The sequence below is a fragment of the Mauremys reevesii genome, linkage group 7 (genome assembly GCF_016161935.1).
Source record: "Mauremys reevesii isolate NIE-2019 linkage group 7, ASM1616193v1, whole genome shotgun sequence".
NCBI lineage: Eukaryota > Metazoa > Chordata > Testudines > Geoemydidae > Mauremys > Mauremys reevesii.
Window position 1 is genome coordinate 95,445,628 of NC_052629.1, and position 16,458 is coordinate 95,462,085.

Sequence of the window (16,458 nt, forward strand, 5' to 3'; positions counted from 1 at the left end):
TGAGCCTTCCGAAGACACCCAACGTGACAAACTTTGCATTGGATACCACACAATCATTTTATAAAGACGAACGTGGGGGTGTAGGGTGTTCCCCTCAGGTACAGAGTGTCACGCTTGGCTACACTTGAGAGTTGCAGTGCTGGGAGTTACAGCGCTGGTCGTACAGCTGTGTAGGGAAAGCGCTGGTGTGTGGCCACACTCACAGCTACCAGCGCTGCAGTGTGGCCACATTTGCAGCATTTGCAGCGCTGTTGGGAGTGATGCGTTATGGGCAGCTATCCCAGCGTGCAAGTGGCAGCAACATGCTTTTCAAAAGAGGGGGGTGGGGTGTAGTGTGACAGGGAGCGGGGGAGAGAGAGAGAGAGTGGATTTTTGGAGCCGACACTGTGTATCAGCTCCCTGCCTTGCAAAATCAGAAAATTTTCCCGACCCCTTACGCTTAACTGCAAACAGCCTGCAGACCAGATAAGCAGCTGCTCCAAGGGACTCCCTTTCTCCGCCCCGCCCCCACTGTTTCTCTCATCAAGCAAACACTAACTCATCCCCCTGCCTGCCTCATTCACAGGGTTTATCTCATTTGATTGTTCACTGAGTTACAGATTGATCACAGCAAACAGGAGCTGTGTTTGTTTTTTAGATAAGCAGCTCCCGGAGCCCCACGTTCACAACAAAACAAAGAGAGGCTGCATAACAAAACAAAGAGAGTAATTAGTTAAAAGCATTCTGGGATATCTCCTAATACCCTGGAGGCCAATAACAGCACGGTGTGTGGCCACACCTGACGAGTGTGTGGCCACACTCGTTACACCCCAAGCAGACCAGGTGTTCAGCCAGCACTGCAGCCAGGGAGTTGCAGCGCTGGATGTGCCTTGCAGGTGTGGACAGTTACTAAGTTGCAGCGCTGGAAAGCTCCACCAGTGCTGCAACTCTCAAGTGTAGCCAAGCCCACAGAAGTGTGAGAAAGAAACTGCCTCCTGTTTGATTCCTGCGGTGTCCTGGGAAACAGGACTTACTGCATACTTCATACATAAGCAGGATTGCATAAAAGAAATACCTGACTCCATCAGTGGCTCCTCCTAATGGAAACAATGTGCAGGATCCCAAAAATTGCTTAACTGCTCGGGTCACAAAAGGGTAACAGTTTCATTATTAACAAGCAGCACAAAGTCCTGTAGAAAAGCAAGTGTATGTTCATGGAATCCTACATGGGCCAGATCCTCAGCTGGTGTAAATCAGTGCAGCTCCATTGGCTTCAACAGAGCTATGTTGATTGGGCACCAGCTAAAGATCTAGGCCACAGATGTTAAAGCGGAAACACACCTCACCCAGCTCTCTGCTGGCGCAAGATGTGGTGTATTTGTCAATTATTATTAATTATTATTTGTATTATGGTAGCACCTATTGAACAACTGAGATTGGAACTTCAGTATGCTATGCAAACACATAGAAAGAGGCAGTAACTTGATTGCTCTGTGCCTAAGTTTCCCTATCTGTAAAATGGAGATAATAATAATAATTCCTTTTTCTATTTAGATTGCAAGGTCTCTGGGGCACAGACTGTCTCTCACTAGCTGTTTGTGCAGCACCTGTCACAATGGGGCCCTGATCTCAGTGGGGGGCCCTTGACACAACTGAAATGCAAATAGTGATAGCAAAGCAAGGGTGCCTTATGAAATAGAAGAAGATAGCTACAATTGTGCAAAGTTGGAGAAACTGTTAACAGGATACAGTGGGATGCAACCATTTAATGAGAATCTCACCAGTAAATCACTATGCAGGAATATCTGCCCCGGGAAATTTGAGATGTGCCTGTTTTTTCCTCATAAAAATCTATTCTGTTTTCTCCTCCTGTCATGAGGCAAAAAGTTAGCTGTTCCTAGGTGCAGAGTATTGTCTGGTGAGTTAGAGCTGAGAGCCAGGACTCCTGAGTTGTCTTCTGGAAGGAGAGTGGTGTCCAATGACAAAAGGAGGGAGGACTTGGATTCTGCTCCTGGCTCTGGGAGGGGAATAGGGTCTAGTGGTTGGAGCTGGGGTGGGATGTAGCACTAGGACTCCAGGGCTCTCTTCCTAATTCTGCCACAAGCTTTGCTGTGTGAGGTTCAGCAGGTTGCTTTACCTGTCTGAGCTTCAGGTTATGAGTCTTCATCACTACCCTATCTCATGAAATAATGGGCTAGATCTTCAACTGGGGTAAATCTGCAGAGCTCCAGTGACTCCAGCTGGGCCTGGCCTTTAACCGGTGAGCAACGGAGCCTTTTCAAAGCGGTGCTGTGTAATGAAACCTCTTAATGTGCGTACTGCACTCGGACTACTGTAGCTATGAACATTAGACCAGATCACTAGCCCCTTCCCATATACACTCAATTCAATGGACAGTTTGACTACACAGACAATGTCAGACCCATATTTGCAGCGTGGGCAGCATGTGTTGGATTCTTGCAGTGAGCTATATGGGATGTTGAACTAGAGGGAGATGCTGTGCAGAGCAGTTGGGACATGTTCCCCTTTTGCTTTCTAGCCAGTCGCACTGTATAAATACTTCCAGCGGGAACAGAATAATAAAAGATATAAAAGCTAAAAAAATGTTCTTCATTTTTTTCTCCTTAGCTCACTTGTTTGGCTGGATCTGGCTATGTGGACTGTAGGAGGACATTCATTTGTAGTTCATCCTTGAGCGTATGTCTTGACCTTAATTTAAAAAAAAAAGAAGAAAATAAATAAATATTAGTGTTTGCAGAATCATCAAGAAAAGTGATTCATTTAAAACAGATGCTCAAAGCTAATGCAAATTTGTGTTTTGGTTTTTTTTTAAAGTTCCAGGATGTTTGATTTTTTAATTTATTTTTACAAAACCCAAAACTAAAGTTTCCCCCCCACAAAATTTTTTATTTTTTTTATTTTTGGCAAAACCTGAATATGAAAAATGTTCATTTTTCTTGAAATTTTCCACTTTTCTTTTAGGAACCCAAAGCCAAAATATTTTAATTTCTTTCTGAACATTCCTGTTTATTTTTGAGAAAACCCAAAACTGAAAGAAATTAATTTTAATTATTTTTTTAACAAAACCAAATAATGTTTTTTTTCATTTTCCTGGGATTTTTGATGAAGCTGAAACCAATTCCCCCCCCCCCTTCCTCCCACTTTCAGTGGCAAGAGAGAAATGGAGACAAAAATGACTAAATTAGAGGTGGAAAAATGAAAATTTTCTATAAAAATATTGAGAACAGTGAAATATCTGTTCCTGTTTGGAACACACAGATTGAAAACAACATCCAGATTTTCCAGAAATGTCTTTTTTATTCTGGTTAATTACACAAATGCCACTTACTGTCTTTCCACTTCATCTATGGTCTCAGGCAATGGCACGTTGTGTGTCTCTGGCAGTAGGCAGGTTGCGATGCCGGAGACAATAGGGGCAGCTCCATAGATAATCAGGGGCAGGGATGGGAAGAATTCACCAGTCAGCCGAACAAGTGGAGCCATCATGCTACCAGCCCGAGCCATGGTGCCGCCAAGTCCCAGCCCCGTCTGCCTGCAACAGCCATAAAAAGTACCCGTCTAAGCTTGGGCTATTGGGCCAGAGCCTCAGCTGGTGTAAATGGGCCATAGCTCCGAAGTCAATGGAGTGACACACTAGCTTTGGACTTGAACCATTGACTCCAAACTATGGCCCATTTACATCAGCAGGGCATCTGATCCCATTGATTCCAATGGAACAACGCTGAGTTACACCAGCTCTGGATTTGAACCATTGACTCCAGTGGAGCTACGGTCAATTTACACCAGCTGGGAATCTGGCCTCGTCGACTCCACTGCAGCAATGCCAATTTACACCTGCTGGGGATTTGGCTCTTTAAATGTGTCTTTCAGAGGGGATTTCCCCCATAAAAAGAAGATGTGGTCTGAGCATAGGATGCAAGAATAACTTAAATGGAGGCTACAGTGAAAATTGTGATTTACTTCTCACTTAAACTGGTGTAACTCTACTGATACAGCAAGATAAAAGTACAGAGAGAGAAAAGAGGATGTATGGGCCGGATAGATAGAACTCTATCTCTGAAGACTCAAGTGGCATGGAGGGCTTGTACGGGCCCTGTGCAGAGGGGTACATTTCACTCTGAGAGCACAAGTCAGCTCTGTGATGTCTGAATTCACTACACGTTACAAGTCATCAAACGAGTTCCATGGAGCGCAGCCAAGGTCACAGTTTGCTGATAGAGCTTCCTAGGCAGCAGTGGGGTCTGGTGCTGGCTTCTAGATACCTGATCACCGTTGGGAAGAGCTCTCCAGAAAATATATAGGCACAGTTAAATGATGCAGCCAGGGAGCCTTTTCCGATCACAGCGAAGACCATGCGCAGGGTCTGCAGTTCTGGCGAGAGGGAAAAATAGGGCAGTTCAGTCTAAGTCAGGAGTGACTTAGGTATTATTACATACTGTGTTGGTGTAGCCGTGTCAGTCCCAGGATATTAGAGACAAGGTAGGTGAGGTAATAGCTTTTATTGGACCAGTTTCTGCTTGTCTGTCTCACCAACAGAAGTTGGTCCAATGAAAGATAGTACCTCACCCACCTTGTCTCTGAGTTATTGCAGGAATTCTGACCACAGACCAGTGATTCTCATGAGCAACAGTAAAGAAGTGAGATGACCTCTGCATATGGTGTTGGTGGGGCCACCCTAAACAAGATTGGGTGATCCAATGGGCTTGGAGTCAGGATACCTGGGTTCTGTTCTCAGCTCTGCTGTGTAATCTTAGGCAAGTCACTTCACTTCTCTCTGTTTCTGTTTGCCCTTCCAACCTTTGTCTGACTTGGCGCTTTAGATTGTAAGCTCTTTGCAAGTGATGGTCCATGCCCTAGTGTGTCTGTACAGCCCCTAGCACAATAGGGCCCTGATCTCATTTGGGGTCTTTAGGTATCACTGTAATAAAAATAATTATAATAATAACACCAGCCCGGATCCTCAGCTGCTGAAGACTATGGAGCTAGGCTGCTTGATGCCAGCTGAAAAATCTGCTTCACTATGTCCAGTTCTAGTCCACACTTTAAAAAGGAAGTTGAAAAATTGGAGAGGGTGCAGAAAAGAGATTTGAGATCCAGAAAACCTGTCTTACAGTGAGAGATTTCAGGAGTTTCATCTATTTAGCTTATCTATTGGGTGGTTCTGGGATGGCTTGATCATGGTCTATAAATACCTACACAGCAAGATGATTTCTGATGCAGAGGGCTCTTCAATCTACCAGACAAAGGCAAAATGAAATTGAGTGGCTGAAAATTGATGCTAGACAGATTTCAACTAGAAATAAGGCTCACATTTGAATCTTTAAATTCAGTGGACATATTTCTAAAAGATACTAGCTCAACCATCAGATATGGGCTTGATGCAAGAATTACTAGTGAGGTTCTCTGGCCTATGTTATACATGAGGTCAGATTAGATGCTGCTGCTTAACACTTATTTAATGCTTTGCATTGGTAAATCGCAAAAACTCTTTACAAAGGAGATCAGTGTCATTACCCCCAATTATGGGGAAACCGAGGTACATAGAGGCGAAGTGACTTGCTCAAGGTCACCCTGCAGGCCAGAGCAATGAATAGAACCTAAGTCTTCAGAGTCCCAGTCTAGTGGTTTGTTCACCAGATCACACTGCCTTCCCCTTCTGGCCTTCAATCTGTGGGTCAGATCCTCAACTGCTATAAGCTGGGAAGATATATAAACTCCTCCTATGTATGGTCCAGCCGGCTAGAATGGGACAAAGAACCACATTGTGTTAGTGTGGGTTATACTACAGTTGAACTATGCCAATTTATATCAGCTAAGGATCCAGCCCACTGTTCCATGGTTAAGCAAATGCTCTAATGCCCAGACATTTTCATAGTTTCATAGAGTTTAAAGCCAGAAGGGACCGTTAGTTCATCCGGTCTGACCTTCTGCATGTCACAGGCCATTAAATTTCACCCCGTTATCACCCTATGTTGAGCCCAACAATTTCAGTTAAACCAAAGCATTTTAGTCTTAAGAGAACTAAACTGTTGTGTGCCCCAGGCCAAGAACAGGAGAGACCGAGGGGCTGCCGATGTCTTTGCAGGCTATTGATTAGGCTGAAAAAGGCCCAGATGATCCCATTAGATATGTGACTGCGCCCCCACTGCAAAAGAAGAGGAAAACCCCCTAAGGTCCCTGCTACTGTGATCTGGGGGAAAATTCCTTCCTGACCCAAAATCTGGTTTTTAATTGGACCCGAGCATGTGACCAAAACACACCAACTGGGCACCTAAGACAGAATTGTCATACAACCTCACAGCACTGGTCTATCCTGTCCGTGTCCCATCTCTAGCTGTGGGAGATTTGTACAAGAGTCCCTTGAACCCTGGAAAATCCCTTATTCCATCCCATAATGAGCAAATCCTCTCTCACCTTGGGGCACAAAAATATTAGCTAGGATGCACAGTCCAGCTAGGACCAAGGAAAAGGCCTGGGAGAAACGGCGTCCAATGAAAATGATGGTGAGGACTGAGATGAACTTGGCTGGAAAATCAACTGCTCCAAAGATCAGCTGGGTCAAGTAGACATTGACATTGAAGTTCTGCAGGTCCATGGCCAAGCCGTAATAGGAAAAGCTGGTGGAGAACCTGAAATGGATGGTGTAGAGATTTGACCATGGGTTAAAGCTGGTCAGAAAATTGGGAGGGATGGTCACAATTTTTTTTGAGGAAAATGAAAAAAACAATGTTATCTATATTTTCCACTGAAAATTTGTAGTGAAGATTTGAATACCAAAATATTTTGGCCAAAACATAAATATTTCTGTTCGGAAATGCTGCCATGATGCCTCATGGGAACTATAGTTTGGGTGCCTGATGCTCCCATTCTCTTCTACGGGCCGGACTCTCAGGTTGGACTACATCACCTATGATGCACCATCATCCTCCATCTTGAAAAGGGAAGGCAGTGCATCATGGAAGTCCCTGGCTGAGCTGTATCATGGGAGATGTAGTCCAGCCAGGGATCCAGTCCCATAGAATACAACAGGGACATGAAGCACCCAAACTACAACCCCCATGAGGCACTGCAGTAGCATGTCAGAATTTAAATATTGAAGTATGTTGCAGTTTGAAGGTTTAGTTTTTTCTATGAAAAACTGAAATTTTTTTCAGGAAGCGGACATTTTTGCAAAAAACATTTGTTTAATCAAAACTCCAATTTTCTGCTGAAAAACAGTTTTGGCAGAAAAATTTTGACCAGGCCTAATGTTAATACATATCTAGGGTCCTACCAAATGTACAGTCCATTTTGGTCAATTTCACAATCATAGGATTTTAAAAATAATAAATTTCATGATTTCATCTATTTAAATCTGAAATTTCATGGTGTTGAAAGTGTAGGGGTCCTGACCCAAAAAGGAGTTGTGGGGGGATCGCAAGGTTATTGTGTGTGTGTGTTGGGGGGGTGTTGTGGTACTGCTGCTTTTATTTCTGTGCTGCTGCTGGTGGCGGCGCTGCCTTCAAAGCTGGGCAGCTGGAGTTGGAGTGTGGTGGCCGCTGACCGGGATCCCAGCTCTGAAGGCAGAGCCGCCGCCAGCAGCAGTACAGAAGTATGGGTGGCAGGTATGGTATTGCCACCTTTACTACTGTGCTGCTGCCTGCAGAGCTGGGCACCCAGCCAACAGCTGCCACTCTCCAGCCACCCAGCTCTGAAGGCAGCATAGAAGTAAGGGTGGCAATACCGCGACAGCCCCTAAAATAACCTTGCAACTCCCTTTCGGTCAGGACCCCCAATTTGAGAATCAAATCTATATAGTATAGGGTAAAAACACACAAAAGACCAGATTTCATGGTCCGTGATGCGTTTTTCATGGCCGTGAATTTGGTAGGGCCCTATACATATAGGTAAATTTTTACTCTCCTTGTATTTGGGCTGTAGTACATAGCACTTAGACAACTGCATTTCATCTATAGACCTTGTTATCTTCATTGCCCAGGTGTGGTTCAGAAGTGGTTTGTCTAAGGATGCAGGGGGAGGGTGGTTTAGAGCACCAGACTGGAGGTCAGGACACCTTGGTTCCATTCCCAGGTTGCCATTGACCTGCAGTGTTAACTTAGGTAAGTCTCTTCCTCACTTCCATTCTCTCACCCCTTTGTCTATTTAAACTGTCAGCTCTTCAGGGCAGGGACTGTCTCTCACTAAGTCTGTGCAGCACCTGGCACACTGTGGACCCTGAAGTTAGTCAGGGTCTGTGCAGCGCCCAATGTTGGCTGGGTGCTGTGCTCATTTACACCAGTAGAAGAGTTGGCCCCTTATGCTTCAATATCTTTGCCTCAGCAAAATGAAAGAGCCCACTTGCCATATGCAGGAGACTCCGCAGGAGATTTTGCGCATGGTGGGTGTGCGTACCAGGTCCGTGATGGTATGGCTAGATTTGGCTGAGGACAGTTCCTTCTGCATGTTGGATTTCAAGACCTAGATGGAGAAGAGAGCATGCTGCAAATGGTATCCATGAGAACGAAGCAATGAGTAGCAGGGACACATGCTAGTTAATACCATTGTGTATGAAGTTCCCAGCACTGCTCAAAGGAGGCTGACCCAGACTGAAGGTTTGGATTCCTCTATCTACAGGGCCAGATCCTCAGCTGGTGTAACTGGTAATAGAATCATTGCCTTGATGGAGCTATGCCCATTTACACCAGCTGGCTATCTGGCCCCATTGACTCTAATGGAGCAACAGTCAGTTTACACCATCTGGGGATCTGACCCCAGTGACTCCTTTGGAGCAATGGCCAATTTACACCAGCTGGGGATCCGGCCCAATAATTTCATGCACACTTCCCTGTTGACAATTCAGCTTTCCACTGATAGTTTAGGGCATGGGTCGGCAACCTTCGGCATGCGGCCCATCAGGGTAATCTGCTGACTGGGCACGAGACATTTTCTTTATGTTGACCACAGGCACGCTCCCTCCCCCTCCCCCCCCCCGCAGCTCCCAGTGGCCTCAGGGACATACTGGCCGCCACTTCCCCCAGCTTCCATTGGCCAGGAACGGCAAACCGTGGCTACTGGGAGCTGTGGGGGGGCCGTGCCTGCGGTTGGCGTAAACAAAATGTCTCGCGGCCCGCCAGCAGATTACCCTGATGGGCCATGTACCGAAGGTTGCCGACCCCTGGCTTAGGGATACAGGTATCCCCTGACTGGGTCAGACCAGTGGGTTCTTCCAGCCTCTGACAATGGCCAGTACCAAGTGCTTCAGAGGAAGGTGAAAGAAACCTTTTAGTTATGGTATAACCTGTCCCCAGGGACAGGGTCCTCCTAACCCTCACTAATTAGAGATCAGCGTATGCCCTACAGCATTCAGACTGATGGGAAGGATGGTCTAGTGGTTTGGCCACTAGCCTAAAATTTAGATGCCGGGTTTAATTTCCTTCTGTACCACAGATTTCCTGTATGACCCTGGGCAAGTCACTTAGCCTCTCTGTGACTCAGTTCCCCATGTGTACAATGGGGATTATAGTGCTCCCCTGCTTCATGAGAAAGCTGTGAGGGTAAATACATTCAGGAGTGTGAGGTGCTCATAGATCATAGAATACCAGGTTTGGAACGGACCTCAGGAGGTCATCTAATCCAACCCACTGCTCAAAGCCGGACCAATCCCCTATCATGAGGTGGTAGGGCCATATAGGGCATTTAAATTAATAGTTTACATCCCTTCCAAAACTCTTGTTTATTTTTGATTAAATCCTTCCTTTGGATTTTCTCCTTATCCATATACATATCTGATCCTTTCCTGAATCCTGCTATGTTTGTATCTTGTAGCAGTGAATTCCAATGGAAATTATTTGTGAAAAAGTATTTACTCTTATCAGTTTTAAATGTGCAGTCTTTACATTTCAGCAACCAGCCTCGTCAACCCCAAATCTTCAAAAATCATGGTTTACCCTCACCTCAAAAAATCCTGAGATTGTCTTAAAAAACATGAGATTTTAAATATATAATAAATGTTGGGTTATGTTTATTTCCTTTCTGTTTTTTTAACTTTAAAAGAGACTTGGGTCACATTTTCAAGCTTTTCTCCAAAACTATGAGTACTAGAAAGTTACTTTTTTTTTAAATGAAAGCCAAAGTTGTCACAGAATGACCTCTCGCCAGTAGCCCATGGCATCAGATATCATAAGACTCACAATAAAATTATAAGTGTTGATGGCACTGCATTGCCTTATTCTTCCATTCTGGGAACAAACATTCCCAGTCTACCTTCTCCATCCCAGTCATTGTTCTGCATCTATCTGTCTGACTGTCTATCATGTTCCTTCTTATTTTCCTCCTCTCCACACTAAATAATCCAAGTTAGAGTTGGTTGAAACTCAAAACGTCCATTCTGTGTGAAGGTCCAACATTTTGAAATTTCCTTTCATCCCGAATTGGAACAAAAAGTCAAAATTGCCACTGGAACAGAATTAAAAAAAAAATCATTTGAGAAATATAGAAACAATCTAATCAAACCAAAACATTTTGATAAGGTATTTTGACTTCACCATTTTGACTTTCATATGTATAATATAATAATATATAATTATATTTTCCAAAAATATTCAGCCTGAGGCAGACACTCAGCATGGAAAATTTTAGCTTGAACAGTTATTGTTTGGGAAACTTATAGGCAACTGAAAACAGGGTCTTATAATGGGAAGTGTCAGGCAACCTTAATAATAAATGGTGCTAACAGGCCTGCCTATTATTATATTATAGACAAAATGTAGTGCTTTTGACCTTAAAAAACATTTTGATAATTTTTGATGAAAATTTTAAGGCAATCAATAAGTTCCCATGAAATGTTTCCATTTAATCAAATCAGCATTATCTGATAGATTACTGTTCTGTTGGAACATTTGCCACCAGCTGTAGTCCCAATTTATTGCTAAGGGTCTGGCCAGGCTCTGATTCCATCTCTTTGTTCACTCTATTTCTGCCACATCACTTTATGAGAGGGTGACTAGAACAGAATACATTAGCCCCAAACTTCATAGTGCAGCTTTGTAGAAGCCTGTCACCATGCACTGGACCCAGGGCCTGGATCAGCCCAGTTTGTGGTGGTACATCATAGGAACACCCCTTTCATGCTGCCTTCCTGTTCTCCACAAACTTTGCATTAGGTCTTTTCTTTTCAAATAAGTTTCAAGATGTTGTGTTTGCAAAGAAGATCTTGAAAGCATGACCTGGGTGCAAATGCCTGCCTGAGTTTGTAGAGAGCCTGAAACAATAACTTGGAGAGATGTGAACAATCATTTTAAGGACTTATAGGCAGAGCTTATTTTGTGGAAAGGGCATTCCCCCCCCCCAATTTTAACCCCAGTTTGGACCACCTGGTTTGTCTATGGGACCATAAGGGCCTTTATGGATTCTTTACCTCAGTGCTGAGTTTGTCTCCTTCTTCCATTTTCCCATTGATCCTGGCAACCTTTCTCAGCCTTTTCACTGCCTGTTCTGGTTTTCCTGATATCACCAGCCAGCGGGCAGACTCTACAAACAACCTGCCAACAAGACGAAGCCAAGACAATAGCCCTGATTCTCAGTTACACTTCTCTCTTAGAGCTGGGAATAGAATACAGGAGTCCTGACTCCCAGCCCCTACCCTTCTCTAACCCACTAGACTGAACTCCTTTGGCTCTTGGAGGGAAGTGGTATCTAGCAGTTAGAGGAGAGAAGAGCAAGTGGGTGTCAGAACTCCTGGTTTCTATTCCCGGGTCTGGGAGGAGAGTGGGGTCTGGTTAGAATGATGGGATGCAGGACTCCTGGGTTCTTTGGGTGGGAAGTGATGTCTAGTGGTTAGAGCAGGGAAGTGACTGGGAGTTAACAAAGCTAAAGGACTTAAATGGTCCTCTATCCAAGAGGTACGTTACACACCTAGGAAGCGGGGGAAAGAGTTGCTGGAAATAATTCAAGCTATTGATCAACATACGTACCAGGAGTAAAGAAAGAAGACAAAGAAAGGCAGGGAGACGGTGAGCTGTAGCCAGCGCCAATCTGGGATAGCGTAGGCCACTCCAGCCAGAATGAATTGCCCAGTAGTGTAGGAGTATCCATTGATGGTGCCCACGATGGCCCGAACGTTGGTGGGGATCCACTCTATGCCTGAGTAGAGAAAACATGGGACCCACTGGGTCGATATGTAGTGCAGGTCCCCTCCCTCACTCTGTGCCTGCTCTGCAGAGGATATGAGTCTAGGACGCGCTAAGGAGGCAGTGTTCGCTCAGGCTGTAGCAGTTTGTAAGTTTTAGCTCTGGAGGTCACTGGTTCTGATTCCAGAGTCCTGGCTCTCTTTCTCTCCCTTTCACACACACATGATTTGGGATTCGTAGTCAGGACTCCTTGGTTCCATTTCCAGCTCTGGATGGAGGAATAGGATCTAGTGGATTAGAACAGGACCAGGGCAAGGAGTCAGGACTCCGGGCTTCTGTCACTGGCTCTGTTAGCGGCGTGTGTTCTGTGGGTTAGAGCGGGTGAAGAGGGCTGAATATCAGGACTCCCAGCTCTGGGCAGGCTGGAGCGGTGCATACGCTTGTGCTGGGCCCACTACACAGGGTGAATTTTGTTCTGTCCTGGTTCTCCCAGGAGCAGACACCAGGTGTCCGGTGCTATCAGAGGCAACTTTATAAGATTGGCTGGAGAGTAACTTGCCTCTGCTCCTTAGTTCGCTGGGATCATTCAGACCTGAAGCGCCTACTTACACAGCGAGATAGAATTGACCGAGATCCCAGAAATGGCCAGGCCGGTGAGGAAGCGGAAGATGCAGTACGTGGTGAAGTTGGGGGAGAAAGCAGCACAGATGCCTGTTACTGCCATTTGCAGGTAGCACCAGATCAGGAGGGCTTTCCGGCCAAACCTGCAGCACAGAGAATAGAGTTAATGGGGTGGGGGTGGAGAGGCAGGAGGGGAGAGATTAGGAAGCTGATCCAGGGCAGGGAATTTGGAGGCTGGTATGATTGCACCATATGGCACCCATTACTCCTACTTTGGTGATCTCAGCTGCCTGTAAGCACTCTTTGCAATGGAGAGTGCGTGAACCAAAATTCAGGGTTAAGCATTAATTTGAATGCATGACGATGCCCCTGAAGCCCGAACTGCAGCCCTCCTGCTCTTCCAGCCCTGGCCTCCCCTCCCCCAGCTCTGTGGTGCCCCTCAACCATAACCCTGTTCCCTCTGCCAATTCATATCAGTTGTGACCTGCAGCATTCCCAGCAATCCCTCCCCAGGGCCACTACACAGTCCTGACATGCAGGCAGTAGATACATAACCATCGTGACATGTTTTTGGAGCTGGGGTTGGTGTGGCTCCAGCTCACACTAGCAACATGACAGCGTGTGGAGCTCGGAGTCGCAGCCTCACCATCTCACCTGTCCGCGAGGTGTCCAAACACAGCTGACCCCACCAGCACACCAGCCATGTAGAGCGACTGCGCCATTTGCCGGAGTGTCCTGGACTCACACACCAAATCCCACTGCACAGGGGGAGGAAAACAGACCAGTGAGAGCAGGAAGATTTCAGGGCACACATTGCCTGAGCTGGAGCTTTTTGGAAGTGCCTATGGGTGGCGGGGAGGGAGGGTTGGACATGCTGTAGCCTGGTCTGTGGAGAGGCTACTTTGATCCCCGGGTCTTGATATTTTGCTCCAGGCAGACACAGAGATGGGAAGAGGTGGCTTTAACCCACACTTGTGCTCCCCCTTTCTGGACCCTACTTAACCCCTGGGGTGTGTGTAGAGTGGACTCGGAGCTTCTCCGACTTCCACACTTCCTCCTGATGCCCCTGGGAAGCAGAGCTCAGTGCAATCAGGCCACACCCCCTATGCTGGGGACCTGGGAGTGGAGCATTTTTACTGGCCTTCCCACAGGGCTGGGTTATTAAGGTGCTATTCACACCCTCCACACTGAAAATCTGAGCCCTAAAAATCAGGCTCTGAAGTGGACACCCACGAGTAAAATTGGTGTACAGAGAACCCATAGGGTCAAGTATGTGTATGGGTGGATGGGGAGATCTATACTGGTCAGTCAGCAAACCTGTTATAGTACAAACAGTGGGTGTGGTCCCCTTGCCCTGTACCTTGTAGGAGTTGCCACCCATCCAGGTTTTCCCAGGGTCAACCCTTTTTGGAGGTAGCCGCCTGGGAAATCTGTCAGGGTTTTACAGGCTCAGGATCATCTTGGATGTCCCATTTTTTTGTACCTCAGAGGTGTGATGGGTTGAATCACAGAACCCCCCTTGGGAGCTGCCAACTGATGTGCCAAGACTACTTCTTTCCCTGCCAACTCACAGCTGCAGGCTTAACTGAAAGCAGCTAACAGAAGTGTTCCTGTTGTTAACACTTAGATGCCCAACTCCCAGTGGGGTCTAAACCCAAATAAATCCGTTTTACCCTGTATAAAGCTTATACAGGGTAAACGCATAAATTGCTCTCCCTCTATAACACTGACAGAGAGATATGCACGGCTGTTTGCCCCATCCCCCAGGTATTAATACATACTCTGAGTTAATTAATAAGTTAAAAGGGATTTTATTAAATACAGAAAGTAGGATTTAAGTGGTTCCAAGTAGTAACAGACAGAACAAAGTGAATTACCAAGTCAAATAAAATAAAACACGCAAATCTAAGACTAATACAGTAATACAACTGAGTACAGACAAAATCTCACCCTCAGAGATGTTTTCATAAGTTTCTTTCACAGACTGTACGCCTCCTAGTCTGGGAACAAGCCTTTCCCCTGGTACAGCCCTTGTTCCAGCTCAGGTGGTAGCTAGGGGATTCCTCATGATGGTTGCCCCCTTTGTTCTGTTCCACCCATTTATAATATATCTTTTGCAAAACCCTTTCTGGGTTCCCACCTCCTCCTTCTCAATGGAAAGCCACCAGGTTAAAGATGGATTCCAGGTCAGGTGACATGATCACATGTCACTGTAAGACTTCATTACCCACTTGTCAGCACACAAATATACAGCAAGACTTACAGGTAAAACACAGCCATCTGTAGTCAATTGTCCTGGTTAATGGGAGTCATCAAGATTCCAAACCACCATTAATGGCCCACATTTTGCATAATTACAATAGGCCCTCAGAGTTATATTTCATATTTCTAGTTTCAGATACAAGAGTGGTACATTTATACAAATAGGATGATTGCACTCAGTAGATTATAAGCTTTGTAATGATACCTCACAAGAGGCCTTTTGCATGAAGCATATTCCAGTTACATTAGCATATTTTCATAAAATCATATACAGTGCAACGTCACCAGAGGTGGCAACCCTACTACCTTGTGTGGTCAGGTATACCTGTGCCAAGGGGGGAAAACAGTCTACCAGATCACAACAGTAAGAGATTTGGTGGAAGGACTGTCTCTCACTGTGTATATATATAGAGAGCCTAGTGCAACGTAACAGTCTACAAGCTATTGTGTTGTATTAGCCTAGCACATATAGATCCCAAAGGCAATCTAGGGCCCCATTGTGCCATGTGCTACCCAGACCCCAACTGAGATCAGGACTCCATTGTGCCAGGCGCTGCACAGACCCTGACTGAGATCAGGGCCCCATCATGTCAGGAGCCGCACAGACCCCGATCGAGATCAGGGCCCCAGTGTGCTTTACCCACATAGTTAGAGACTGTCCCAAAGAGCTTACATTCTAAATAGACAAAGGACAGGAGAGGAAACAGAGAGGAAGTGATTTGCCAACAGAAGTTCAGTAGCAGAGCTGGGAATAAAACCCGGGTCTCCTCCTCTCTCAGCCCAGTGCGCTAGGCACTGACTCCCTATGACAGCACTGCCTGGGCTATAGCAGAGTCAGGTTTCTCTCACCTCAGTTATAATGGTGTCAGTGAACAGGCGCTTATCATAGGTCCACCCGTCTACACATGGCTCAGTATCCAGCTCTGTGGTGTGGGTGCTTGTCGCATTTGGGTTTAGGAGCTGCCACTGAGTGGTGACAAACCGCTGGCACGTCTCTGGCTTCTGGCTCCTGTCCATGGGAATGGAGACCCGGAGCAGCTCTTCAGCATTTAGGCTGGCTGTGAGATTGGCATGATGGGTGTAGTTGGCCATGATGCGCACTTGACAGTGATGCTCTGGAATCCCAGCAGTGAAGTTCTGTAGGAGGTTATGGCTGGCCAGCATTAAGAGCGGGATGGCCAGGAATGCCACATGCATGACTTGGAAGCGTCCCATGCCACCAATGCGGTCCAGAAGTTCCGAAAAACTCATGGCTCTCGGGTGGCGCTGGGTCGATCAAAAACAAGACCAATGATGGATGAGAAGAATACACTCTTCCCCTGTGTTAGCAAAATATCTCAGTGGTTTGGCCAAAAAATAACTGCTCAGTGGTGCTCATTCACACCATAAAATGGAAGTATGGCCACTTGGGATGCTTATGCTGAACTTCTTGTAAAGTATGTGCTTCCCAGCAAATAGTCCCTTAATA

At 45.9% G+C, this 16,458-nt stretch overlaps 1 protein-coding gene across 1 annotated transcript; it reads right to left on the reverse strand.

The window, feature by feature from the left end:
• Nucleotides 1-2,630: 2,630 nt before the first annotated feature.
• Nucleotides 2,631-16,241, reverse strand: LOC120368988 (solute carrier family 22 member 6-A-like). Its single transcript, XM_039481811.1, has 10 exons — nt 15,840-16,241; nt 13,383-13,486; nt 12,717-12,871; nt 11,952-12,120; nt 11,396-11,519; nt 8,342-8,457; nt 6,415-6,629; nt 4,263-4,371; nt 3,329-3,532; nt 2,631-2,688 (listed from the first exon to the last, which is right to left on the reverse strand). Exons 1-10 carry the CDS (start codon nt 16,239-16,241, stop codon nt 2,631-2,633), a joined length of 1,656 nt encoding a protein of 551 aa, XP_039337745.1.
• Between the last annotated feature and the right edge of the window lie 217 nt (nt 16,242-16,458).